Source organism: Lonchura striata, chromosome 27, assembly GCF_050655825.1.
Source record: "Lonchura striata isolate lonStrDom1 chromosome 27, ASM5065582v1, whole genome shotgun sequence".
In the NCBI taxonomy this organism is placed as follows: Eukaryota; Metazoa; Chordata; class Aves; order Passeriformes; family Estrildidae; genus Lonchura; species Lonchura striata.
This window is the reverse complement of record NC_140729.1, coordinates 535,248-563,198: the sequence shown is the minus strand read 5'-3', so window position 1 is coordinate 563,198 and position 27,951 is coordinate 535,248. Positions and strand designations below refer to the sequence as shown.

Below are 27,951 nucleotides of genomic sequence, written 5' to 3'. Positions count from 1 at the left end.
CTTCAGGGTGAGAAGGGGAACACAACAGCTTGTAAAGCCCTGCCAGTCTGCCCTGAAACACCCTTGTCTGCACACCGAATGTGCAGAGCTCAAACCAGGGCAACAATTCCTGCTCAGACTGTGGAGAGGGAATTCTGGAAGCTGTTTTAAAAAACTCCAGCAGATCAGAGCTGGGTTCTGAGTGGGCCCAAATAATCATGTGGTGTCTGAACTGTAGCCAGTTCAGGTGTCAGTCAGCTCTTGGGGCTGCTGCTGAGCTCTCTTTCCAGGTATGCCCATGACCCCACAAAAAGCTGGGATGATGTCCCACATGTCCTGGGCTGTATCTTTTCCTCTTATAAGTGAAGGAAAATGTATTCCCCAGGAGACCTTGAAGTTCAAACAGAGTTTGTGAAACATTTCGGGGTAAAAGATACTAAGAAAAACCACAGGAAGTATTTTATCAACTGCAATCCACAACTTCTGGTGAGACAGACACAGTGGGATCTCCAGACTGTCAGTTCTCCATTTGCACATCAGGGCAGCCAAAGGAACAGGAGAATAAAAAGCACATGCTTGCATATTTTTGTACCAGTAATAAAACATTTACTAGAGCAAGCAGAAAGTAAATGCACAGCTGATAAAGAAAACATCACAATGTCACAAAACCCTGACAGCTTCTGGTACATCTTCCAGTGGAAACGAGCCAGCGGTGGGTGCTGACATGTCCCAACTGAAAAGTCCTTCCCTACCTTGTGGCAAAAAAAAAAAAAAAAAAAAAAAAAAAAAAAAAAGAAGTTATAAAATGGGAATACACACAATGAGTTAAAAATGGGTAAGCGAGATTTTACAGATTTACTACATGTGTCCAAAATAGGGCCAGATTTGAGCTGTTTCTTTTCATTAATTGTTCTCTGAGTTCTCCCTAAAGGCTTCTGAGCAACAGATCCCTGAATTTCTGAATCTTCTTCCTTTAGCCACACTTCTTGGGGGGCTCCAGCCTCTGATTGTTGTGGTCTATCTACATTGTCTTCCCTTTTTTGCTTTTAGTTTGAAGAAAGCACTCAACCCTCTCAGAACAGAGGGTGCATAGGCACAGCAGAGACACGGGTTTGCTATGCAGGCTTCCACCAGAATGAAGGATATTAGAAAACATAAGGTTCTTCCAAAAGAAAAAAAAATATCTGGGCAATGGGATTGGAATTAAACTACTGACCACAAACAAACCAGGGAGTCCAACCTACACTACAAATGAATTTGTGGTTTGCTGGGATGGAGAAGGATCCCTTGAACAGCTCCATTCACACCAAACAAACAAACAAACAAAAAAAAAACAAAAAAGTGAAACCAACTTGCTCTGCCCCACCTTCAGCAAAGCAAATTGATACATTCTTAGTTGATGGGGAGAGAGGTAAGGGGTAACCAAATAATTTGGGGAGAATATGTGAAAAGGAGATGGAGGAAGAACTCACCATACTGACCAAACTGCTGCAAGATTAATGTCTAACAGGCAGGTCCTGAGCATCTCTAGGTGGACTGGACTGGTTTGTAAATGTGAACGCTGGTTAAGAAAAGACTAATTTATACTTCTATGGACAACAGTTTCTTAACGTTCCAGGGATGTGAAACAGCTTATTTTTGTCAAGAAGATCTGTTGAAATCCAGCAGTCACTCAAGCACTGAATGTTTCAAAGCAGAACCCAATCAAAATCATTTCTTTCACTAAGTGTTGTGTGCATTTTGTTCGGGTGAATCTGTCCGCAGATGAACTTGCACAGGGGTTCTCATGGTTTCCTTTTCCTGCCCCAGCTGCTCAACAACCAGTTACCAAAAACCCCAAGAAATCTTCTGGAAAACGACAACACTACCTGCAGAGCCTCCAGCCTGTGAACCCCAGCTTTTAACTGTCCCACCGGCTCTTCTTCCGTTTTGGGGGCTCTGGGACAGCAAAACCATCTGTCTTGTCTCGGCTGTTGGCCTCCTTCCTGCTCTCTCCGTTCCTGCTCTCGCTGTTCCTCCCCTCGCTGCTGATCCTGCTGTCACCGTTGTTGCGGTTGCCGCCCGGCAAGTCGGTGAAGTGCCGGCCCTCGCTGTGGCGATGGACGTCGCCGTGGCGGCCGTCGCTGTGCCGGGAGGGGTCACCGTGCCGGCCACCACCTTCGCTCTGGCGCTGGCCCTCGTTGTAGCGCTGGCCCTCGTTAAAGCGCTGGCCCTCGTTAAAGCGCTGGCCATCGTTGAAACGCTGGCCATCGTTGAAACGCTGACCATCACTGAAACGCTGGCCCTCATTAAAGCGCTGGCCCTCATTAAAGCGCTGGCCCTCATTAAAGCGCTGGCCCTCACTGAAGCGCTGGCCCTCACTGAAGCGCTGGCCCTCATTAAAGCGCTGGCCCTCATTAAAGCGCTGGCCCTCGTTGAAACGCTGGCCCTCGTTGAAACGCTGGCCCTCATTAAAGCGCTGGCCATCATTAAAGCGCTGGCCATCATTAAAGCGTTGGCCCTCATTAAAGCGCTGGCCCTCATTAAAGCGCTGGCCCTCATTGAAACGCTGGCCATCGTTGAAACGCTGGCCCTCGTTGAAGCGCTGGCCCTCGTTGAAGCGCTGGCCCTCGTTGAAACGCTGGCCCTCGTTGAAACGCTGGCCCTCGTTGAAGCGCTGGCCCTCGTTGAAGCGGCCACCGCCCTCCCCTCGGCCGCCGCCCTCCCCTCGGCCACCGCCGCCCTCCCCTCGGCCACCGCCGCCCTCCCCTCGGCCACCGCCGCCCTCCCCTCGGCCACCGCCGCCCTCCCCTCGGCCACCGCCGCCCTCCCCTCGGCCACCGCCGCCCTCCCCTCGCCGCGGGGCCTCGCCGTGCCGACTGTTCCGGTTGTCGTTGTACCGTTCCCTGGCGAGGCCGCCGCCCTCTCGGCTGTTGGTGCTGGTGTTCGTGCTGTTGAAGGCCTGTGCTCCGGCACTCGGGAACGGGGGCACACTGCTCAAGCTGCCCGTGCTGGTGAAGCCCGGGACTCCCTTTGCTGCCGCGGTGGCTGCCACGGGGCTCTCGGGATTGGCGGCGTTTTGCTGTGCTGAACTCGTCGGGACGGAGTTCAGGCTCCCTGCACTTGTCCAGCCACTGGCACCAGCAGCATTGCTCCCAGTCTTTTGGTTATTTAAACTTGCAGCGACAAAGTGACTCTTGTACTGGGACTGCAGGAAAGGGGGAGACAAAAGAGAGCAGGTTTGGCTCTGTGCTGCCCCACGGAACACGAAGGCATCGTGTGTTCACAAGCCCACCTTGAATTTTGGGGCAACAGAATTCCTAGAAAAAGTCAGTTTTGGAGTGATTACATTCTTCCTGTGCTTATGGACAGAGTTAGTAACAGGCACCTCCTACCACACAACACCAACGAGGGAATTCTTACATTGTGGGTTTAATTTTTACACTGAAGACAAAGAGCTTCTGATTCCCCTTTTGATTGCAATTACAGTACTGCTAGTAAGCAACCTCAACAGAATCAAGCCCACGTGCAGAATCCAGAAAGAAAGAAGAGCAAAGAGGCAACACACAACAAAGTAAGTTTGGTAAATTTGTGCAAATGTGTTCAGTCCAGCCTGCATCTAATTCCACCACTTGGGACTGCCATGCTGAGTGTACTCCAAGTGACACAGGCACAACCACCACCCTCAACTTCCCTGAAATTACAGGGCTGCTGCATTTTCAGGGGAGAAAAGGAGTCCAAGCATGGAACCAACCTGGAAAGCTGCTTTCATTGCTGTCAGCCTGTCCCCCATGGCCCCTGTGGATGGCTTGTAGGCCTCATAGTTGCTCATCACACTGTTGTTGTTTCCACGGTCCTGTGCGAAAACACAAAGGGCAACTGCAGAGGTTTATTCCACATAGACACACTCAGTTCAACCACTGCTCACATTTATCCTGTCCCTGCACTCAGGAGATACATACACTAAGGATGACAGACTTCTGGAGAGCCCTGAGCAGTGGAACAGTTTGCTCCATTCTTTTTTCTGCCAAGAATCAGACTGGAAATGGCTGGAAATTTTGAAGCAATTTATTAGCATTTATTTTACAGCGACAGTCTATTTTATGAGGAATCTCCAAACCTTCTGGATCACTCTAGCTCTAAAAAAAAGCAGCTGTTAACAAGAGAAGAACAGCACAGGAGACTTTCACTTGAGATATATGATCCTAACTCTGAAAGATGCTGAGCTATGAGAACTTTTAAAGCAGACACTGTAAATCCAGTACCAAGATTTTTTAAATTAAAGAGTAATCAATACTAAGTGAAGAAGCTCCAAGAATCTGTGAACAACCTCTTCAGCATCTCTACTTACAGTATTTTCTGAGCCCAGCCCGGGGCGTTCACGGTATCCCAAGCCACCACCACCAATATTCAGCTTCTTGCCCTTCCCTCCTTTAAAACGGGATTTCCGGAACCATGGATTCTGTAAGAGAAGGACAAGTGTTTCTCAACACAGGGAATAAAAAGCTTCATAAATGCATGTAATGAGGCTGAGAGAAAAAGGATACCGAGCATTTCAAAAGACATATGTAAATACTGTTTTCCATTTAACCACACAGCTGCTGTAGCCAGTTGTGGCATGTGGGTCTGATCCTTTGAGTTGCAAATGCTCTCTAAGAAAACTAATTTTACACCTTCAACTCTTGTTCATGTTAAGGTTTTGGAGGTGTACATTCCAATAAACCCAGGAATAAACACAATTTCCAATGCCATCACTTGGGAGCTCTGCTCTTGCTCATACTTTGGTTTCACTGATTTAACTAAGGAGAAATGACAGTCTGTCAGCAAAACTTTCTGTACCAAGCAGTGGCCAGGGAATGTCAGCCCAAACAGACCTGCTGTTTTATTATTTAAACCTGGTGTTTAAATAGTAGTTGGCTGCACCTCTTTTTATGCCCTACAGTCTCTCCAAGTGGGAATAACTCAATTGTCTTCCTACAAACTCCTCTCAAGGCAGTCAGGGGAGCTCTGCCTCACTAATTCTGTCCCTTCTGAAAATGCTGCCTGTGTCAGAAAAAGAATTTACTTTTGGCAGCTGCTGTCCAAGCTACTTGCTAATGTGTCCACAGGCCTGCTAATCCATCTCTGAATCTGGGAGTTGCCAAATTCCCAGATTGGCAACTGGGAATTGCCAATTGGGCTCTCTTGCAGCTATATAGACAGCAAAAGACAAGAAAATTAAAGAGTTGGTAAGTTCAGTGGCACAAGCATGATTGCTGCAGCTACCTGTCACACCTGTATGTTGCAAACCTGCCAGAGAGCACTGGCAAGCAGGTGGAATGATCAAGCAACAACCCTTTCACAGAGGGAATGTCCCTGTAATTGTTTTCTAGTTTAGCTTTCAACTAAGCTGCATCTCCCAGGTGCCTGCTATAAATCTGACTGTAATGAGACACTGGAATGCTCTGCTGGCATCAGCAGATTACAGCTCCTAATTTCCTAGGCAGTGCCTGGCCCCAAAATAGATCACATACTGTGTTACAAAATATTCATAGATTCTTTCAAAGGCCATTAAAAACACTAGGACACCTACTTTAAACCAGGACAGATCCCCAAAAGCTCACTGCTAACACATGATGGAGCCAGCAACATGAGCTAGCTGATTTTGTGCTGAATCTGGAGTGAAACCTCCTCACCTCAAGTTTTGCTGGTTCATACCTGCATTGCCAAATCCAGCAGCTCTTTGGAGACGTGCTGGTTGGCACCCTCCAGGTTTCTGACGAGGTCACCAGCGAAGTTGCTGTCCTTGGGGGTCAGCAGAGTGTAGGCCACTCCCTTCTCCCCCGCGCGGCCGGTGCGGCCGATCCGGTGCGTGTGCGTGTCAATGTCCCGAGCCACGTCGTAGTTGATGACAGTCTTGATGGAAGGGATATCCAACCCTCGAGCTGGAAGAAAGAGCAACGTGGTGAGAAGTGTCATTATCCCCAGTTAACTCCGAGCAATTCCTCTGGTACCAGGGTAGCACCCTGCTCTGGTCCTGCGGGCAAAAGGAGCATCAGCTGATGAATGAACAGCAACCACTTCCTTAAGACACAGCTTTTCTTTATGTACATTCAAAAATGGCAGGCTGTAATTCAGGCATCATTAAGAGACTAAAAATAACTCCCCTTGCCAATGCCATTTACTGCACAGGCACACAGTGAGACTCTTGGGGGTGTCTGTGCAGGGCCAAGAGTTGGGCACCATGATCCCTGTGAGTCCCTTCCAGCTCAGGATATTCCTTGGTTCTGAAAAGCACCTGGAAAACAGTGTCCTCCAGGTGCAGAAACCAACCTGGCTGCCTTCCACTGAAACATGCTTGCCTTTCTGCAGATGCCCACAGCTTGTCTGAGCTGCTTTCCAGAAGGTCACGTACCTGCCACATCAGTAGCTACCAGGATGGGGATCCCCTTTTTCTTAAATTCCGAAATGACTTTATTCCTCTCGCTCTGGTCCATGTCCCCATGAAGCAGCCCCAGGTTATGATCCTCCTGCTTGAGGTTATTGGCCAATTCCTCTGCATTGGCTTTCTTGGTGACGAAGAGGAGGACGCTCCCCGAGGACGTGAACTCCACGAGGCGCCGCGTCAGCCAGTTCCACTTGCTGGGCCCAGAGGGGAAAATCTCCACAATCTGAGTGACATCTTCATTGGCCTAAGGAGAGAAATGTCCTTAGGGTCAGCAAGGTAGGAGGAATACACAGACTTCCCACATGTTCTGCATCACAAGTAATACAGTGCAGTGCAGCTTACAGCACTACCTGCAAGTTTGCTCTGAAAGATTTCATTTTTACACATTTTAATATTATTTCAAGGATGATGCTCCCATTACACAATGATAGTTTAGATCAATGAATAGAGGCCCTGTGATTGAGATGTAAAAGCTGGTGCTTTTCTTGAGCAAAATCAAGGAAAATTTTTCACAGAAAGAAGGGGATTCAGGCAGTCTTCTATTTTTGTTATAAAGGGACCTGATGTAAAAACCAGAAAATATAGAGGACTGGTTGAAAGAAGGATGTTCTGAAGGCACATTGTGAAATTTCCCAACAGTTTCAATATATTATTAGCAAAGTTTCTTTCTACCAAGTTTATATCTGCCCACTTCATCAGCTTCCTACTAGATCCCAGCCTGCTGATAGTTCAGCTGTCGCTGTCAAACAAGTCCAGCATCAACATTCCCATGTAAACCATAGGACAGAGATTTTAACTTTCAAATTCTTCACTGCAGAAACTCAATGGCTTTGTTTATGCTTTTGAGACAAAACTGAAAGATACAACCATTGATTCAGCCTAATAACAAAAATAAACCACCACATTAATGTTCTACTCCTTGATGAAACCTCCCAATACTGCAGGAATATTTTTTGGCAGAAAGGTCAAGATATAAATAGAAACCCATTATTTCCAAAACTTTCTATTTTTGCTAAGCACAAATTATTTAAAACTAACTATAAATGATGAGTCTTGCAGTTTAACTTAAATTTCAGAGAACAGAAACAGAACAATTCCTTGCTCTGAGTGTCTCACAAGTATTATGGAATTACCTCTCCAATGTCTCCTTGCACAACCCGAATTGGGTCGATCAGAATATCCCGAGCCAATTTCTCAATCTTCTTACGGAACGTGGCACTGAACAAGAGGGCTGGAAGAGAAACAGGCTTCAAATGCCTTGAAGTAGAAACTTCCTTTCAGAACTGTAAAAACACTGCACAGATGTTGTAAAGGAGGACCCAGATTCCTGAGTGTCAGTGAACTGAAGCTGAGGTTTTATGGGCTCTAATAGAAATTACCAACCACTGTTAGAGTACCATGAAATGGAAACACATTTCATAGCATCTGAAACATGGATAATACAGGGTACTACTGTGAGCTTTCTCTCATGGCAGCTCAGAACACCGAATTTAAAGGCATATGAACATGAATTCAGCTAATCATCTTTGCTCTGAGTGCAGTCGGCAGAGGGATTACAGAGAGATGAGCTGAATGCTCACATGTCACAACTGCTCCCTCCCAACAGCCCACACTGAGAATAACACCAGCGGACTTTGGCACAAGTCTCCTGGTGTGGCTGTGCCCAGAACTGGAAAGCCAAGCTCTGCTCCAGACTCACTGTTTACTCACTCTGTCTGTCAGGACGCACATGGCTTGCGATTGATCTGACCTGATATTCTGCAAAGGAGAAGAAATGCTCTAATCAACCCTGTAAGCTCAGAGGTTAGAAAAATTAAGTCAAAATGCAGTTTCATTGCTTTATTTAACATATGATCACAGAAGGAATGAGTGCTTCTTACTCATTATTTAATTTTACAGCCCACCCCTAAGCTGGGACTGGGCATCACTGCTTTCCAACACAGTGACTTTGGATGAGTACGTACCAAACCCCATATCAAACATTCTGTCAGCCTCATCAAACACAAGGTAAGTGACTCTCTGCAGATTCGTAGCTTTCTTTTTCACATGATCAATCAAACGACCCTAGGAAGAAAAGACTTTTTTTAAAGCACCAGTTTTTAAAGCAACAAATTTTTTTTAAAACTGTTTTTAAAGCACCTTTAAAAACATGTTAATTTATACAACTACCTAGCTGCTTTTCATCCTGACTTACCAGAGACTTAGCACAGAAAACATTGCAAGGCTTCAGTCTAGAATTAAGTACCAATATTCAACTCATGGGAACAGATTCTTACAACTTTTTTCAAGTTGAAGAGTGCAAACCCCTGGTTCTGGTGCACACAGGTACTTACTGGTGTGCAGACCACGATCTCTGCCCCCTCCTGCAGGGCCTTGGCTTGCTCCCACATGCTCCCTCCTCCGTACACGGCCACGGAGCGCAGGTTGTAGGCCTTGCCAAAGCGCTTGCACTCGGAGTGGATCTGCAGGTGTGACACAAACACAGCACAGCTCACATCAGACAGCTCTGAGACAACACACCTACCCTGCAAATGCAGCGTGGGGCCTCAAATGCGCTCTTCAGCTACCAGCTTAATTAAATGATTCTGAACTCCTCAGGGGTGAATACTCTGACACATGTGGATAATTTCCAGTAACTTGAGAAACCTACTTAGGCATCCAACAATAATTTAACCTGCAGGCTCTATCCTTTTGCACACACAGTTTGTCACAATGCATACACAGCATTCTTATACCTAAAAATAATGTAGGAGCATGCTGCAAAAATTAAAAATTTTAGGTTTGTCACAATTCCTCAAGAAAACGATGGTAAGAAAGAGCTGAGAGCTGGACCCAGGCTACTCCTGCACAAAGTAGTTTTTTCAAATAGTTTCCTGCAGTTATCTGGTAATTTCTGCCACGAATTTTGCCTTCTTCTCCAAGCAGACGGGCTGGTACATACAGGAACGCTGCACACCTACCTGCTGGCAGAGCTCCCTGGTTGGGCAGACAATCACTGCAATGGGACCATCCCCTGGCTCAAGCTCCTTCTGGTCCATGATGTGGATCAGCATTGGCCAGATGAAGGCGGCTGTTTTCCCACTTCCAGTCTTGGCTATCCCAATCATGTCTCTGCCACTTAGTGCCACTGGAACACCCTAAAAAGAAGGTGATTGGAAGCCCACATTACACCCAGTCTAGCACATCCTTGTGCTAGACAATACAGGAAAACTCGGGTAATGAGGAAAGCCCAAGACAAAAAAACCCTGAACCTTTTTTTTCCATACATTTCTCTAGGCAAGAGACATCACTTGAATATTCTTCATTTGCCAAAAAGAGCAATGAAAAAGGAATACAGATATATTTACAGTGGTCATTCAACAAAGAAAAACGTGGCAAACTTCTATTTAAAATATACCAAAGCCATTTTTCTAGAAAAACCCACTCTGCAGGCAACTAGTATTGCATTTGTCTCCTCCTCATGTGGATGAGGGAGCTTTCCATGTATTATATTTATTCTCTTTACAAGTTTGAGAAGTAACAACACTCACCTGACATTGTATTGGAGTGGGTTGGGTATACTCAGATTTCCTAATCTGATGCATAAGTTGCTCATCAAACCCAAAATGAGCAAAACTACTGCCAGGTCTTGGAGGAGCAGCCCCGGAGACCTTGGGAAAAGAAAAAGATCTTTGTTCATGAACAGTGAGAGAAAAACAAAGAGCAATCTGTTAAAAAAAACCAACCAAACAAAATGGGTGTCTCTGCCTCTGAAAAAGAACTATACTTTTTGAGTGGAGAATAAATTTAACTGGGTGCAAATTCCAGATGTGTTGTGTAAATAAGACTTTCAGGTATAAAAATTTAATTATCTGTCAATAACATGAGCATAAAATAAGCTACTAAATCGTTTTTACCTCCTTGTGTCTAAGTGATGTTCTACCTCAAATAATTCTCTTCACAGAAAGTCGCCCCACTAACACATCAGAAATGGCGAAGAACTAATTTCTGCATCTATTTCCAGTTTTAACTCCTAGCTCTGGAGGTCTTTAGCCCAAGTAGCATTCCTCACTGCCCACTTCCACAAATCCATAGGAGACTTCCAAGAAATCAATGTCACTGCAGGTGCCTGAGAGGACTGGATTCAAAAGCTGGAGTTCCCGGTGAAAATCTTCATTTAAATTAAGATAGTTCAGGGAGTTAAAAGCTGCTGGGAGAGCAGTTTGTGGCCAGCTTACCCGGAGATTCAGCTTATGCCGTAACTCCACCACTTGCTGCGGGGTCAGGCTGGTGATCTCTTCATGCTCATCATAGAAATTTTTCTCAAATGGTGGGTATTCAATCTGCAATGTAATTAATTTGTTACTCAGTTAGTCCAGACTCAAGATTCCTTTTTTTCTGAAGTTCTTAACTGTCTGCCAGAACATTTGCTTAAATGAAGCCATTTCAAGGAAATTTAGTATGACTTACCTAAGAAAGCACTGAAATATTACAGGGGCCTCCTCAGCTCCTGCTTTCTGGAATGCCTCAAACAGAACAGAACAGAACAGAAGTCCCTCCTACCTCTGAATGGTCAATAGGTGGAAGAGGATCAATGATTTTTTTAGACGGTGCAATTGGATTCCCATCACTATCATACTCCAGGTTATCCTCTTCCTCCTCTTGTACCACACCAGCAGTGGGGTTCTCAGCCATGTAGCGAAAATACGCTTCCTGCAGCAAAACAGATCAGCAAACTCACATACAATAGGATGCAAAAGTACTTCTGTTTGTTGAAGTGATGTATGTGCTAAGTGGCTGTTTGCTTTCACACCCACTACTGAGGAAAAAGGTAACTACTTTCACTAGAACTAATTCTTCTAATAAACACCAACAGATACATCCTGAAGGACAAGAAGTACCGATGAAGAAAACAACTCCAGTGTCAGATACACCACAAAATGCTCCTAAAAGCCAAACTTGTCTTGTGTCTGCTTAACAGTGCCTTCTACCAAGTCTTGTTATGCTCAACAACAGAAGGATCTATTCTTATTTCCACATGAACAAAGCACAAAGAACAAAACACTGCAGGTTTCTAAACAGAAAACACATTGTTACTAAGCATATGGTATTGACTTTTTTAAACATGCTATGCCAAAGATAGTTTCTTTACTTCCTCTAACTAGACTTCAGGAGATGAAGAGATACCTATCTTTCATTGAGAGAATCAACAACAAATGTGAAAGAAAGTATTTCAGAAGAGTCCTTCAAGACAAGCCCGAGTTAAGACACTGTCACCCCGTCACGTGAAGCAGCCCCAGGTTGCTCAGAAAGATGTTTGTGTCTCTCAGATTCTCACTAGCTCAAACTCTGGCACAGCTACACTCACCACACTAGAAACCTTCAAGAGACCTTCAAGGCCAGACAACCATGCTAAGCTCTGCATTAATTCAAGTAACACAAGTGTTAGTAACTACAGCTCAGTAGGAAGATCCATTATGAAATTAAGTTTTTTCTCTTTATTATTTCCGCTACAGTGATACTTATGCAGCTCAATGAGAACTGGAACTTCTCTGAAAACAGGGATGAAAGAGCCTGATTCTTGCTCTGAACAGACCCCACATTTCACTGCAAGGAGCCTCCACAGTCCAACAGCCTCTCCCTGGTGTCCGCTGCAGCTGATTGTGCTAATTGCAATGTGTAAGATCCTCAGACACTGAACAATCTGTACAGGAAAATTAAGTTCTAACTGACTTGAAAAAAATCTTCTTCAGTGAATGCAATTGTCTAATATTCTTCTTAAACACCTAGGAGGGTAGAGACAGCAGGGTAACCACTACAGCTTCCTGCTGAATTGTCCAGATACTGTGCATGACACTGGAATTTTGTTTGTCCCTAGCAGTTATGTGTTTGGAAAGGAAAAGTTAAAAATACAATACAACAAAAAAAGAAGATAGAAAGACTGCATAGGAACTCACTTGGTCATCTTCCTCTTCAATGTCATCTCGAATACCCCTGGAAAAACAAGCGGAGAAAAAACTTCCCTGCAAGTGTTCCACAGACTCAGCTCAATAGCTTCATTTGATTAGTGCTGAGCTCCAGATTTCGTGGAAGACACAACACTATTAACTCGGCAACATTTATATTCCCAACCCATGGAGTTTTCATATCTGGTGCCAACCACAGCAGTGACCCTGCAAAGGCTTCTCTTTATTTCTAGTACTGAGACTGAAAGATTAGGATTCCATCTTCCCAGCGGAAGCCACATCAAAGATCATCCTGGTCTAAGCTCTTGATGCTACAGAAGTCCCATAACTGAAGAGGAATATGAGTCAGAAAGTGCAAATCCAGTTCAGAACTTCCCCAGGTGGTGATTTGGATCCGGTGTTTTGTGTCAGGTCCATGTATAATCTGATCAATCCCATGCAACGTAACTTCTACAATATATCTGACACGTCTATCAAGAATCAACAGCATAATTACTTTCCTTAATCAAAACAAATAGATAAGCTGCACGAATTTAAACTGTTTTAAACTCCAAATGTAGTACCCTGATCATCATGTGCTACTTAATCTATCAGCTTTAATGTCTAAAACCTAGTCCAAGTTTAGAAGAGTCTCCAGTAGTCCAGGTACAGCAGCACCGAATTGTTTTGCTCACAGAAATGCAATCTTAAGCTAAACCATTCTGATCTCTCCAAGGCTGTGGGAAGCAGAAAAACTATCCAGGCTGATCTGGAAAGTGGCAGGAGTACAGCGTGTTGCCCCGATTTCTGTGACCTAGAAAGGCTTCTTGCGTGGGAGAACTCTCAGCGTTCTTGCAGTTTGCCATGGGATGCTGCCATGGATTCTTCCCTATTATCCTATTTTTACAGCATCTCATGCACAGGTTACTGATCATCAACAAAAAGCACTGGGATTCTCTGAGCACCACACAAGACAAGGCAGGCATGGGAATGATAAAAGAGAACTTACTTAACGTTCTTTTTTTCTTTGTCTTTATCTTCCAGTCTCTTCATGTCTCGAGCAGCTTGATCCTAGCAGGTCATAAAGTTGTCACATGTTAAAAAGACTAAGACGGTAAAACATGGGAGGGAAACATATTCCTGGATAATTAAACCATTATGTCACAGAGACAACACTTCTTGGACTAATCTTCATCTTGTTCTGTATCTGATTATGTTAAATAAATTCTCTTACTACTACCTTTGAGTTTATACACTACTCTAACTTGTGACAGTGCCATTAAAAAAATAATTTTCCATATTCTTCCTGAATCCAACTAATAACAGAACTGTAGCCAAAAATCAGCTCATCATAAATACAAACAATTTCCATTTAGGTAGTGAAAAACACAGAAAACCTTAGTTTGATATTCAGAAACTAGCAGAGCTCTATGTGGTATTGTTCTGACATCCTAAAAGCAGTTACACAGTTATTGTAAGTGATATCCATTCTCTGTCTATCTAATTTTTGAAGTCTAACTAACACTGCAAAGTTAAGTGGCATTTTGACTGCAGCTGCCAAAGCCCTGAGTGACATTTGCTGCCCCCGACTGCACACAGGTACAGCCACAGCACTGAATAAACATGCCCCAAGCTGGCTCTTGCCTCCACTTCAGCCATGAATGCCTCCAGAGGATCATCATCGCTGTCGGAGTCCGCCGATTTGGAATGGAACTGCTGGCGGGTGGGGGAGTTCTCTGCAGGAATGTAGGGCAATTCCACATTGCTGGAATCTTCCTCTTCATCCTCAAAGTACCTGAAAAAAGTGATCAACAGCCCAGTCAGCACATGGCTTACAGCACTGTACTGTCTTTCATTGTTTTGGATTGAGTCAAGGTACTCACATGGACAACAGAAGTCAGTATGGACACAAGAGAAGATGTCAAGATTTATTTATTTACAATTATTCATGTTAAAAGTTCAACGTGATGGCAGGGCAAAGAGATATAATAAAATCGAGTCTCTCTTCATCTTTCTTGTAGGCTCCCTTTAGGTACTGGAAGGCCACAATTAGGTCAGCCCCAAACTTCTCCAGATGAATAATCCCAACTTTCTCTGTCTTATTTATACATTTATGTAGCCAAGAGACAGGTTAGTAAAGAACTGTGGAGATCAATGTTTTCCTGTGCAAAAGACACCCCAATTTATCCTACTTGGCTCCAACTCTGAGAAGACCATAGAGTGAATAAAATATGTTCTCCAGAGGGGAAAGCTGGAGGAGGAAAGCTTCTGCAGGCTACCGTAGCATCTCACGGTCTTCTAAGTATATTATTCCGTATTTGCTTATATAAATGTCACAGATACTTCCTCTGACCTCAGAAACATAAAAACATTAAAATCTAGAGCTATGTAAACACAAGAAGTAACTATACTTACGCATTCTCCTCATCAAAATTGGCTCTCTTTGACCCAATTTTGTAGAAGGAAGGCAGCTGAGGAGGCCCCGATTTCGCAAATGCTGCCGAGGAGCCGGCGGTGCCGAAAGCACTGTGGGACTGCTGAGACAGCTTGGGCTCCTCTTTCTTGCCAGGTGTTATGGCAAAGCCACCAAACCCAAAGCCTCTCTTTGTACCAGGTCCACCTTTATTCCAATTCATGATGTCCCTGATATACCTGTTAAAACAAGAAAGGACAAATCAATGCTCTGATTCAGGCAGTTATAGGTAATTGTCATGATTTTTCTTGTTAGTTGGTCACTTCAGTCATGACACAGGGACTAGTGGAACGCTGAGTGACAAGAGTTTAATCTGTTTCCCAAAAAGGATGGGGCTCTGGTCTTTTGTCAGTATGAATACACCCACAATTCCAAAGAAGAATAAAAACAGAGTGGTTGTCTTCCAAAACAGGTTGTGTCCTTCAAGGATTACTTAAATACATTTAAGACGTTACCTGTCCTGTCTGCAGTCTAAGACAAACAAACCTAAGGCCAGAACGTTGAACACCAGGAGGAAGAAGAGATGAAAAGGCAGCTCAGCATACTCTGCACGTCCACATTGTGGCATCTGTGTTTCATGGCTTGTCAATACCTCACTGCAGCAACCCAGCAGCCTCCAGAGAAATGGCCCCAGAGCAGCACAACGTCCCGTGTGAGCCCCAGCACATCTCTACCAAAAGCCAACTCCCTTTCCTCTCAAGCCACCTTCAGCCACACGTCTCTATTTGTTACACCGTATACATATTGATATGCTCCCCAATCTCTGTTTTTCAAACAATATTTTAAACACTCCACATAACGCTGTCTGCCCAGAACTTGATTTTTTAAGATGATGACTGAACTGATATACTAATATTTACAATTTCCATTCTTGAGTCATTTAGTTACCTGCATGGTCAAGCAAATCATACCTGTAAGGCAGGAAAGAGAGCAAGACACTCACAGCTTTCCAATGCATTATAATTGACTGTCCAAACGCTACAAGTCTTACTAAACAAATCCTCACACTGAGAATCTTCAGTGAGATCAGAACTCACTAGCAAAAAAACAACTTCAAAACAATCTGAAGGTAAATAGTGCAGCCAGTCTCTGTGCTGAACATTTACCAACTTGGGGCTTGCTCAATAAATCTCGAGTCAAGACCAAAGCTCAGGAGTAGATTTCGGGGGAAACTGCTGTTCAGCTCTCCACGGCAGCAGCTGACCATGGAGTCCTGTTTTCCCTCTTGTCCTGACACCCTGTAGCTTTTACAGCTGCGGATCCGTGGCACTGGGAGATCAAAAAGTACGATGGAGGGCTGTGAGGTGGAACCGCATTTTGGCTGCGACAGCACAGTGGGAACCTTTGAAAACTGTTAAGTTAAAATCTGATTGTAACAATTCTTCTTCACTGTACTTATCCACCTTTCCCCCCCCCCCCCGCCACCTCAAAAAATAAGGAGGAGCACTTTTTTATTGTCATACAGCAGCAGAAGTACAAAACACGGTCAGTTCGCCCACTCGCCAGCAGCGAGCGAACAGGTTCCCACAGGAGACCACAGGAACACCCCGCGGGCTCCGCTGCCCTGTGGCCGCCGTTCCGCGGGGGGAACCTCGCGGGACGCGGACCCCGGGAGCGGCGGGCACGGCGCCTCCGCCGCTCCCGGTCCAGGGGGAAGGGCGGCGGGACCCCCGCCCGCGGGATCGCCGTCCGCAGGGCCGGCAGGGACCGGGGCCGCGGGCAGGCCCTGTCCGGCACACCGGGCCCTGCGCGGGGCCCTTCCCGCCGCGGACCCGCGGTGCGGGGCGGGCCCTTTGTGCGGGGCAGGCCCGGGCTGCCCGCGCCCGCTGCAGGCTGCGGCTACGGCGGGTGCCGCCCGCCAGCAGCCCCGCAGGCCGGCGAGGGAGGCTCTGGCCCGGCCCCACTGCCCACCCGCCCCTCAGCGCCCGCACTCACCGCCGCCGCCGCCGCCACTTCCCCGGTTACCGGGGCGGGGGTGGGGACGGACGCGCCGACGTGCCCGCGCGCCGTGCGTCAGTGACGCGCGTGCCGCGGCGCACGCGCAGCGCCCGCCGGTGAAGCGGCGGGCAGTGAGGGCGCTGGGGCCGGGCAGAGGCGGGCGCGGGACCCCGGCAGCGAAACCCACGGACGGTAACGCCAGGGCGGCCCCGCGACCGCGCTGCTTCCCCGGTGGGCCCGGGGTGGTTCTCGGGTGGTTCCCGCGCTGCAGGGCTGGGCTGGGCTGCCCCCCCCGCCCACGCGTGGGGACCGCACACCCCCGCACATGCGGCGGGGTCCGCACCGCGCAGGCGCCCCGGTACGGCGGGCGGAGCGCGGGGCCCGGCCCGTGGCTCCGGTAACGCGGTACCGGCACGGTCCCGGGAGGGGCGGCCTGGCGCGGAGGGCACCGGGCGTGCGCGGCCTGTGCCGCGCCCCGCGGGCGGGAGGGGCGGCGGCGGGCTGGGCTGTGAGACGGGCTGCGCCCAGGCCGGCAGGTCGCTGGTTTTATCGGGCTCACCTTGACTTGTGCTCCGGGAAGGAGCGGCGGGATAACGAACACCTTGGGGGGTGTCCCCGCTTCGGGCGGGGGTCACGGTGAGGGCCCGACCTGCCGGGGACGGGCTCTCCTCCGAAATGTGCCACCGAGCTCGAGATCTGCTGAGCTAGCCCGAGCTGTGCACGTTCAGCACAGGCAGCAGCAGCAATGCTTACCCTCGGACTGTTGAAGTACTTTCTCTTGCCAGTGGGGTCTGCGCAGCCGGTGTGGAGGTCGGAGAATGAATCGGTTCCTCTTGGAAGGGAAGGTCGTGCGGGTCGTGGAGGGCCTGCCGAGGATATTCTGCTTCCTGGAATTTGAACTTGGAAGCCATTGCTGACCTAAGGGGGTGCTCCAGCTCTCACCACTTCTGCTTCAACTGAATCCTTCGAATTGGCTGCAGAAGTTTATTTTGCATTAAGCTGTTTGCAATTGTTGGGTCTTCTGAAGGTGGATGTGCTCAGATAGTCTTGGAGTTCTTAATGTCAAATGTTAAGAGTTTGGTCGAGCAGGTGGCTCTGTTGCCCTGTTGTTTTTAACAGCATGTCAATTCTGTCCTATCAAAATAGTATTTTGGGGTTTTTTTTATGCTTAAATTTACATCAAATTGTGATGTTCCCACACAATGTTCCAAATTCCTGGGCTTGGCCTTGCTGAACTTTCCATCGTGATTAAGGTTCTGTGCAGGTTTTTGCTGGAGTGATGAGTGTTTGACAAAGGTGTTTATTTTAGTTGTCCTTGTCATTCATAGCAGTGGGTTCCCTGCATGAGGCACTCAGAGGAATGCTGGTCAAATTTAGAAACAAATAATTTCTATTCTAAGTTTGTGAGAGAACACTCTGATTAACATTCAGGTTCCCACTCGGATCTGGTTGCGGGAGGGAGTAAAATGAGCCTGACAGCAGAGCCTGATGCAGCTGATCCTCTGTCCTGGTTGTGAAGTGCAGTTGGGGGTTGTTGCTGCCTTTTTTGGACCTTGGAGAAGGTGCTCCAACCTCAAGGGGAGGTTGGGACTGTTTTGAACTCAAGCAGAAGAGACAGGAAGCTGAGGGCAAAACAAGGTGAACTGACAAACTCTGCAGGGTTCTGGCCGATGTGGGGAGAGCTCTGGGCTCGTGAGCCCCAGTTTACTCCTTTGTTCTGGGGAGCAGTGCAATATCTGTCCTCTTCCTTTGTGTTTTTGGCACAACTTCCAACAAAAGGTCTTTGTCTCTATGCAGAAATCATGATGGGACATTGTGGGAACTTAGTTTTGAGTGTGCAGCCTAGGAAATCACAGACGAGCACTTTTGGACTAGCAGAGACTATCAGAGCACTGTCGTTTAAATGAATCAAGTACATTTTAAGATTTACTGCTGCTGTTACACATTGAATGCTCCGACTGTGCCTAATTGCTAATTAATAACAACTGTAGACACAGAATGTGGTCTTGGAAGTGAGCTGGCTGGGAGATTCTATTGGAGAGTCAGTTTTGTAGCAGAACATCCCTGCTTTCCATCTCAGCTCATTCGAACAGTGTGGCCAGATGTGAATTTGCTGCTGCAGAGTCCAGCACCTCTCCTTCAGAGCTGTTTCGTTCTTGTACCAGTAGTCGCTTTCTTTATAGAGAAGATGGCAAGATCAGGCACAGGTTTATTTCTCTTTCTGGTCTGACTTGTAGCGTTTCCAGTTTGTGCATTGTGGGTTGGGGATTACTGGAAGTGTGATGTAACAGAATTGATGAGGACTTTTTGCAATGACTGATTTAAATTTTTTTCTTCCAGTGAAAATGAAGAATTTATATATTTTTATCGCTGTCCTGTTCATCCCATGGAGCTTTTCTTTGGCAAAGTATGATGAATTTGAGGATGGAGATGACATTATGGAATATGATGATAATGACTTTGCTGAATTTGAAGATGTGAGTGAAGATACAGTCACAGAGTCTCCTCAAAGGATCATCACTACAGAAGATGATGAAGAAGAAGCCACTGTAGAGCTTGAAGGTCAGGATGAAAATCAGGAAGACTTTGATGATGCGGACAGACAGGTAAGGCCTTGCCTCCTTCCTCAGTGTGTTTCCTAATAGTGTCTCTGTGCCCCTCTTTCTCTTTTTGGATTTTACTTGCTGGGCTTTGGATTTTCATGCTGTTTGTGATTTCGTCCTTTAGGAAGGTGACACCGAGAGTGAGCCGTATGATGATGAGGAGTTTGAAGGGTATGAAGAGAAACCAGACGCATCTCATAGCAAAAATAAAGACCCCATAACAATAGTTAATGTAGGTATAACTGTTGATCCAGTGTCTGTTTGGAGTTTCATCACTTATTTTCCTAAGACAGTATGCTAGGAATGTCACTGGGGTACTAAACAATGAACACTGTGTGTTTTTAGCTTTTCTGTGGCTTAAGTGTCAGATTAGAACTGGTCAACTCTGTTGGTTTTTGAAGGTAATCTCTGAGCCCACCCTGCATCACCTTTTTGCCTCCCAAAATAGTCTTTCACAGAATGATCAGGTGCTCAAAGTCTGCATTTTTATTACCCCTGAGATCTCTTTTTAGGTATTATAGCTGACCTTGGCAGTGAAAGTTAACATTTGGGTACTTTTATGACTCAAAGGTGGTACAGTGATAGCAGAATGGCTAATTAGCCTCTGAGGTGGCAAGGTCAGGAAGGCTTCCCTGCTGCCCCGTGGAGTCTGTGGCTCTTGCTGGCATCCTGAGAATGTTCTTGGGCATTGGGCGTTTAGATTTGCAAAGAAGTTACATGATGCTCAGGTAATGGTGTGATGGACAGGGTATCAAGCTCAAATGCTCAGTGAATTGAAGTGCTGGACTGTTTACTCTGAGGGATGTGTGCTAGCCCAGGCTCACTTGGAAATCAGTACTTCTTTTGTATTAAGCAGGTGTTTTGGGAATGCTGTTATCAGTTGTTTCCTGTAGGATTACTGTGCCCCAGTAAGCCAAGTGCTTTCTGTAGGCTTAGCTCTCTCTTTTGTGGAGCTTATTGCTGTGTTGGGAATGGAACTTCTCCACTACTCAAATTTCCCAAATTTTTGTGTGTATAAAATCCACTTGTTCAATATGTAAATCACAGCTTCTGTTCCCTTACACAGGTCCCTGCTCACCTTCAAAACAGCTGGGAGAGTTATTACATGGAGATCCTGATGGTAACAGGCCTCCTGGCTTACATCATGAACTACATCATCGGGAAGAACAAAAACAACCGCCTGGCTCATGCTTGGTTCAACACCCACAGGGAGCTGCTAGAAAGTAACTTTGCTCTTGTTGGTGAGTTCCATAATAACACAGACCTGGTTTTAGTATTTGAATAAAGCTGGGTTTAGTCTGGCATTAGGCTGTTGAGAATCCTTCTCTGTACTGTGGTATTGTGAGCTTTAAGCCTTCTGCTGAACTGTGGTGTCTCAGTTTGTGAGGTTTAGATTGCAGTTCTTTCACTGTTCCTTTCCTCAGGGGATGATGGCACTAATAAAGAAGCTACAAGCACTGGGAAACTAAATCAAGAAAATGAACACATATATAACTTGTGGTGCTCTGGAAGGGTGTGCTGTGAAGGAATGCTCATCCAGTTAAAGGTAAGGATGAGGCAGTTTGTGGTGCTGTTTATGTGTCACCAGGTGTCGGGTTCTAGAGGCTTTCCCATTCCTGTGTGGGCAACATGGAATCCCAGCTTGGCAAGTGTGATCACATGCAGACACAGAGTTCTGAGTACACACACATGAGGAAAATCTGGTCATCTGAAGGTCTGTACAGACCTGTATTCTGCCCCTTAAAGTTGGCACCAAAGAGCAAGTGCTTGCAGGAAGAGTATAAAAGCCAGAGGTGTAGTGTGAACAGAGGTGACTGTAGGCTGAAGAGCCCATTTGCCACTTAGAGCGATAAATGGACCAGCAGGAATTCCAAGGAAGTACAGCAAAGACAAATATGGAGCCCTGGACCTGGGTTGGAACAGTCCTACGGTTCATGTTCTGACTTGACAGAACAAAGCCCTGAGAAACTCCTCCAATGCAGAAAGGGCCTGTTTTTGAGCTGTATTGGTTACCCAGGGAAAACTCAGGTTAGATTTCAGGAAGGAGATTTTTACTGTTATCTATTCAGCTGTTTTCTGTGTTTACCACCTTGTGTTTTTAGTTTCTCAAGAGACAGGACCTGCTGAATGTCCTGGCACGCATGATGAGGCCGGCGTCAGACCAAGTGGTGCGTACTCAGCCCTTCAGATTAGCTCTGATAAATTGTTGCATTCCTTCGGTTCTGCTCTGCTGCTTTTGATTGTTCCAGGTGATTTCTGTAGTATTCCATATCTTCCAGTTCAGTAACTATTGAAACAACCTCAAAGAATTGTTCATATTTCTTTCCTCCCTGTGAAATTCAATCTGCTGATGACTGGAAGTTGCTTTATCTGTGGATTTTATCATTTGAGTGGTTTTGTGAGTCTATCATGATTCAAGACATCATATTGATAAAGTGGTTTTACAGTCTGAAATACTTAGTGATTGTTCATCTGTCTGTTCAGTCTGCCTGAATAGGACTGCTTAAACCCATATGTTGGTCTGGATATTATATTCTTAATGTTACCTTTTGCCTTCCAACTTCTCTTAGAGAGCATAAGTGCCAGGAGAGGTTACATTTGGAAGAACAGTGACTGTGTGCACTGTGAATACTCTTCCCATGCATCTATAATTGTATTTACTTACATCAAAATATTTAATTGGAAATAATTTTTACAACTATGCTGTTCTCGTCACTGTCATTACAGCACAATACTGAATGGTGTGCTCAGTCTAATTAAAAAGCTTCCTCACTTTAAGACATACTGAAAAGCTTTAAATCTGCCACTTTTTTCTTAGCTGGGTCTGTCATTGCTTAGTCCTTGTTCTTAGGAATCAAAGTATCAGACAAACATTGAAATCTGACCAGGGCTAATAGCTTTCTGTTTCACAGCAAATAAAAGTGACAATGAATGATGAAGATATGGACACATATGTGTTTGCTGTTGGAACCAGAAAAGCACTGGTGAGACTTCAGAAAGAGATGCAGGACCTGGTATGTACATGCACATTGATAAATAATAGCATATAAGAATCTAATCTGCATATTCATTGTTTTCTTGGGAACAGCTGAAAACCTGTGACTGACCTACTGGAACTTGTATGGAAAAGATAATTCCATTTACAGATAAAAGTCTAATGGACTCAACTACGAGAAGTGCTTGGAAAGAGGCAGTGTAAAGCAGCTTACACCTTTCTTTTGGGCTATAGTTGGTCTAAGAGAGGCTGCAGATTTTTGTCAGCAAACATGAGTGTCACTTCACCTCATTTCATTTGCACAAAAGGCATCTTCAAGGATTGAAAAGTAAACTTAATTAGTGATATGTGATTTGGAAAATTTAGTCATCTGTTTAAGTCATCTGTTTTTAAATGATCCGAAATTAAAACTTCACATATGTTCAAGCCATGAAAAGAATTGCAGAGCTTGCAAAGAATTCAGTGTTAACAAGTAATGTTAAAAAAATCTTTTCTCTCAAGTAATGGCATGATGTGTGGTTGGTAGGATGCCAGTTTTTGTTCTGTTATCAAACAATGTAAGCAAAATGCCTTAATCCACTTTGAACGCTCCAGTATGTATGCATTAGAATTGTTTTATCTTCTTCCTTAAAATGCTGACTTCTGAAGGAAAATACTAGCTTAAAGACTGTTGATGCTGTGTGCTTTACTTTCTTTGAAATGTCCACAGCGAGGATGAGTGAATGAGTGTATTTTTTATTGTTTCTTTTCAGGTACTTTTGAAGGTCCCTCTGTTCCAGAACAGTTCAGTCTAATAAGATATTTACAGGCTTGTGTTTATTTTTATTTCACATTGTTCTCCTTGAAACAGAGCGAGTTCTGCAGTGATAAACCGAAGTCTGGTGCAAAATATGGGCTTCCAGATTCACTGGCTATCTTGTCAGAGATGGGAGAGGTCACAGAGGGAATGATGGACGCTAAGGTAAACTTGAATGAATTAATACAAATACTTCTTAGTAATCCTGGCATTTACAACCTGTATGTTCTAAAAAAGTTAAAAGGAAAAGTTAAAGGGGAAAGTTCATGTCTTCATCAGTGTCACTGTGGCAAGCTGGGCACAGCAGTTTCCCCGAGTGCTATATAGAACTGTAGAACGGTCTTGGTTGGAAGGGACTTTAAAAATCATCCAGTCCTAGCACCCTGCCATGGGCAGGGAGCCTGGCAAACCCCTGTGGAGTGGATAGGCTGCAGCTGGATTGGTGCTGGGAAAAACTAACACCCGTTTCTCTTCCAGATGATCCATTTCCTCACACACTACGCTGACAAGATTGACTCTGTCCAATTCTCGGACCAGTTCTCCGGTCCAAAACTTATGCAAGAGTACGTACAAAGGCCGAGCTCTGCTGGGTGATTGTCAGCTGTGCCTCTTCAGTACACAGGCAGCAGCTCTGCTGTCTCCCTGAGCCTCCTAGTCCAGAGGTGCTTTCAGGGGCTGCTTCTGAATTGCCAAGTGGTGGGCAATGTGTGATGTGTCTTATCTGAATTACCACGTAGGTTTTTGCACATGCCTGTGTATTATGCTCACAGGCAAATAAATAAATGAACATAAAGGGGCATATTTTGACTTAAGACAGCTTATGTGTATGCCTTGTCCTAAAATGGTTGAGGATCTGTGAAATGTAGGCCTGAGATTTTCACATTAGAATACTGTGGGATTTTGTGCAGTGAATATTTAAACTCTTGAAAAAATATTTTGTTCTCCTAAAATCTTTAGACATCTTTAGTGGTATAAACAACAAGGGGGTATGTGAAGCTGAATGTAATTCAAAATATACAGGCCTTCGTAGTGCTTGCATGCCCTCTTGACATTTAGAGGGGCTGGTGCTGTATGTTTTCACATTCATGCCTTTACTCTGCAGGCTTTTGGGTAAAACACTTCTGGAATCTAATTAGTTTGAAACTTAACTTTGGATTATAGCCAGGCTTCTAATGTTTATTTTATTCAACTACTTTCCAAGTGTCTTTTGTTTCTTGGTGGTTTTTCAGACCAATGTTAGTTACTTTGTATTTTTCTTTACTTTTTCCAAACACTTGTTTCTTTCCTCCAGGGAGGGCCAGCTTACAAAACTGCCCGAAACTAAAAAGACACTTTTGTTTACATTTAATGGTAAGGGCTCTGTTGTCTCTGTGTGTGTCTGGGGGAGGGTGAGGCTTTATTTGGGTAAGTCACACGCTCACGATCTGTCACCTGTGGAAGATAATGTGCGATGAGTGACTTCAGTGCATGTAGCAGGCTCATTGATTGATAAACAGAAGGCAGCAATACACTGGGGACTGAGCAGCATATTGTCATGATAACAGGACAGTCAGTCTTGCTCTTACTGACCTCAGCTCACACTCCTGTCTCTCAGGGTGGCTTGTTTTTGAACCACAAGCCTTGCAGTTTGAACTTGCACAGGCTCAGTTGGTTTACCCTGGTTTGACACAAAAGCATCCTGTTGGGAGACTTCTAGAAAAGAATAGATCTTCAAATCTGTTCAAAATTGATGCCTATAGCTCGAAATGAAGTTTCCTAAGGTGCAGGATAAGAGCATCTTTATTTCATGGACAATGTGAACCATAAGGGAAGAGGATCATAGCGAGCTGACGGGTACTGCCAGTCTGTGTGAATGAACAAGGAACTCTTTATTTCAGTGCCTGGTTCAGGCAACACTTCCCCAAAGGACATGGAGTCTTTGCTGCCTCTGATGAGCATGGTTATCTACTCCATTGACAAAGCAAAGAAGTTCCGGCTGAACAGAGAAGTAAGTAGTGTCTGCTTTTCTGTCTTCTGACATGGTATGGAATTGGAACCGTTACCTCTGGGTCCTATAGATCCACTGGATCCTTACGTTTCCTGTACGACTGGTAGAGATCCCGCATCCTGCTGGTGGGGAAATCAGTACAAACTGTGTTTGCTTTTCTCTGTGCAAAGGGTAAACAAAAAGCTGACAAGAACAGGGCTCGGGTGGAAGAGAACTTCCTCAAGCTGACTCACGTGCAGAGACAGGAGGCTGCCCAGTCCCGCCGGGAGGAGAAGAAACGGGCGGAGAAGGAGCGAATCATGAACGAGGAGGATCCCGAGAAACAGCGTCGGCTGGAGGTGAGGGGTGTTCACGTCGGTACAGGCTGCTGGCAGATCCCTCCTGGGAGATCTCCCGAGCTGCCTGTGGGTATAGTACCAGTGGCAACTTTGATTTCTGTTTTCTGCTCCTTTCTGAAACACAAGAAGGCTCCCGGTGAGCTGTGAACCCAGTGCTTTGTTTGGTTCTGAAATGATCTGCTTGTTCCTTGAAGAGATTGCCTGTGCTCATTTGGATCCCTGTCCTTGCCTCCAGGAAGCTGCTCTGCGCCGTGAGCAGAAGAAGCTCGAGAAGAAGCAGATGAAGATGAAGCAAATCAAAGTGAAAGCCATGTGATTGTGCTGTGAGAAGTGTCTCTATGCCACCCGTGGAACTGTAATTCACAGGGTACAAGGACCTACACAACTCCATTGAACACTAGTAACCATTAAGAGAAGAGTTCTTGCATTGGTGTTACTTATTTAAGTTTACAGCAAAATGTGTGGAGAGCTTTGTCTCGGCAGTTCTGTTCCAGGTGGTACAAAGTTTTGCTACTTGTCTGGTAAAAAAAAATTTGCAATATTCTTGAATGCTTTTTGTCATTTGTTCTTTAAAAACAGAAGATTGTAAACCTGTCCACGTGTGCTGGTAACATATTCATGCTTTGATTTTAAAATTTGATTTTAGTTATTGTGAGGGAAAGGGGAAAAACTTAGGGGGAGGCAAACTGCACAATAAACATTTACTGTGTGCATTTATTTCCATCAAGGCACAACACTTAGAGCCTTCCATACAAAGTATGGATTCTTCAGGGATTTAAGCCCAGTAGAAGTTCTATTAGAAGTAGAAGATTTTTTTATTTTCATTTTTTTTTTACTAAGGCCTGAGGCAGTATTAGGTCACCTGTGGGCATGATTGGCTTATGTGTAAAACGCAGAGATGGTTAGAACCAAGGGAATGGAATACATGGACAGTTTCCTACTTGTGTGTTTGGATGCTGCAGACTTAACTCAGTGTGGAATCTGCGATGTCAGCACAGTGTTCCTTCAGGAGTGAGTGCATGGTGAGTTAGCAGTTCAGCCAGCTTTCCTTCAGTATTTTTAACAGTTCCAGTTTGCCTCAACCCCTTCTCTCCTGATCTCAGCAGCTGCTGCCCAGTTCACTTCAGCCAGGAGCCAGATCTGTTGGAGTACCTGCAATTCCTCATCTCCCCAGGCCAGTGAAATCGTTTCAGAGGATATTCAGAGGCTATTTCCTCCTCTTCATCTGGTCAGTGATCTCTTCAGGGTTTTGAATCTAAATGGCAAGAATGAAGTGAATGCCCTGTGTAAGCACTTCGCTGGGAGAGCTCTGCATTTTATAAATGCTTCCTGTCCAGAAGGCATTTTATTGTTGCTTGTAACAGACTTTTGACAGTTTTGTGGGGAAGCAATGTCCTGCATTTTCTTGTTCAATACTTCATGGAAACTTGGTTCTGAGGCAATAAGAATTAGCTGCTGTTGAAACAGCAATTGCTTAAACTCCTTGTTCCAGCACGGGATATTTCACCCTGATTGAAATGCAAATATCTGTAACCTGATACGTGCAAATACATTAATTTTATAATGGTTGGTAAAATTATTTAAAACCAAAACTAATGTAGATTATGTGAAATTTTAGCACTATTTAGCTTTAAAGATTAATATGTTATTGTTTCTCAGAGTTCTTTGAAAGGAAATACTAGTTTTTGCTCTTTTGAGTAAGCAGAGCTTTCTTGAAGTCCCATCCAGTTGTGGGCCGTGGCAGCTAATTTTATAATACAAACATTCAAATGAACAATCTAATGAAGAGTAAAATATAATTGAAACACTCACTCCTGCTTTACTTGGCTTGTCTCAGTGTTCCTTTCATTTAGCAGGCTCTGAAAGCCTCCTTTGTCCTGGTGAGTTTTGGTGAAGGCTGTAAGCAGCAGGAGGAGCTGGTGCTGCTGTGGTGGAGCTGGTTCCTGTTGGGGAAGGCTGCAGAGCTGTAAGCAGCAGGAGCAGCTGGTGCTCTGGGGAAAGCTGCAGGAGTTTTCTCCCCCTTGGGCAGCCTGGGCTGGGCTGACATGGAGGGTTTGCCCGGGCACAGCCTTGGCCCCTCTCTCAGGGACCCACAGGATTGATCCCTTTAGAGAAGACCTCCCAGATGGTCCAACCTGTGACGGATCCCCACCTTGTCACCCAGCCCCAGAGCACCGAGTGTTCCCTGGACAGGGATCGGGACTCCGCCAGCTCCCTGGACACTCGTTCCAATGTTTAAGAACCCCTTCTGTGAAGAAATTCCTCCTGATACCTGAGCCTCCCCTGGCCCAGCCTGAGGCTGTTCCCTCTCCTCCTGTCCCTGTTCCCTGGAGCAGAGCCTGACCCCGCGGCTGTCCCCTCCTGTCAGGAGCTGTGCAGAGCCAGAAGGGCCCCCCTGAGCCTCCTTTTCCTCAGCCTTTTTCCAGCTCCCTCAGCCCTCATGGGGCTCCAAACCCTTGCCATCTCCGTTCCCTTCCCTGCTCCAGCCCCTCAGTATCCTTTTAAAGTGAGG

At 45.5% G+C, this 27,951-nt stretch overlaps 2 protein-coding genes across 11 annotated transcripts; one reads left to right on the top strand and one right to left on the bottom strand.

Annotated features, from left to right (window-relative positions):
- Window positions 1-560: 560 nt before the first annotated feature.
- On the bottom strand, window positions 561-17,631 carry DDX42 (DEAD-box helicase 42). Its single transcript, XM_085561664.1, has 19 exons — window positions 17,474-17,631; window positions 14,725-14,961; window positions 13,954-14,104; window positions 13,319-13,380; window positions 12,322-12,358; window positions 10,928-11,077; window positions 10,603-10,707; window positions 9,916-10,035; window positions 9,346-9,522; window positions 8,719-8,847; window positions 8,350-8,449; window positions 8,096-8,143; window positions 7,519-7,616; window positions 6,353-6,629; window positions 5,656-5,882; window positions 4,310-4,420; window positions 3,713-3,814; window positions 2,799-3,166; window positions 561-2,168 (listed from the first exon to the last, which is right to left on the bottom strand). Exons 1-19 carry the CDS (start codon window positions 17,629-17,631, stop codon window positions 1,880-1,882), a joined length of 2,946 nt encoding a protein of 981 aa, XP_085417790.1. The 3' UTR covers window positions 561-1,879.
- CCDC47 (coiled-coil domain containing 47) lies at window positions 16,836-27,247 on the top strand. 10 transcript variants are annotated; one of them, XR_013341171.2, is made up of 14 exons: window positions 16,836-16,912; window positions 19,061-19,326; window positions 19,448-19,555; window positions 20,390-20,564; window positions 20,748-20,869; window positions 21,426-21,491; window positions 22,236-22,337; window positions 23,169-23,279; window positions 23,592-23,677; window positions 24,406-24,464; window positions 24,992-25,101; window positions 25,272-25,439; window positions 25,675-26,461; window positions 26,546-27,247. XR_013341171.2 is itself a non-coding variant. In XM_021538546.4 (13 exons), the coding sequence occupies exons 2-13, from the start codon at window positions 19,066-19,068 to the stop codon at window positions 25,753-25,755; spliced, it is 1,449 nt and encodes a 482-aa protein (XP_021394221.1). In that variant the 5' UTR covers window positions 16,836-16,912; window positions 19,061-19,065; the 3' UTR covers window positions 25,756-27,247. The 10 variants fall into 10 exon arrangements, 8 of the variants coding, with proteins under 8 accessions (XP_021394221.1, XP_085417779.1, XP_085417780.1 ...); XR_013341172.2 differs by having other exon boundaries at window positions 26,543-27,247; XM_021538546.4 differs by having other exon boundaries at window positions 25,675-27,247.
- The last annotated feature ends 704 nt before the right edge of the window (window positions 27,248-27,951 follow it).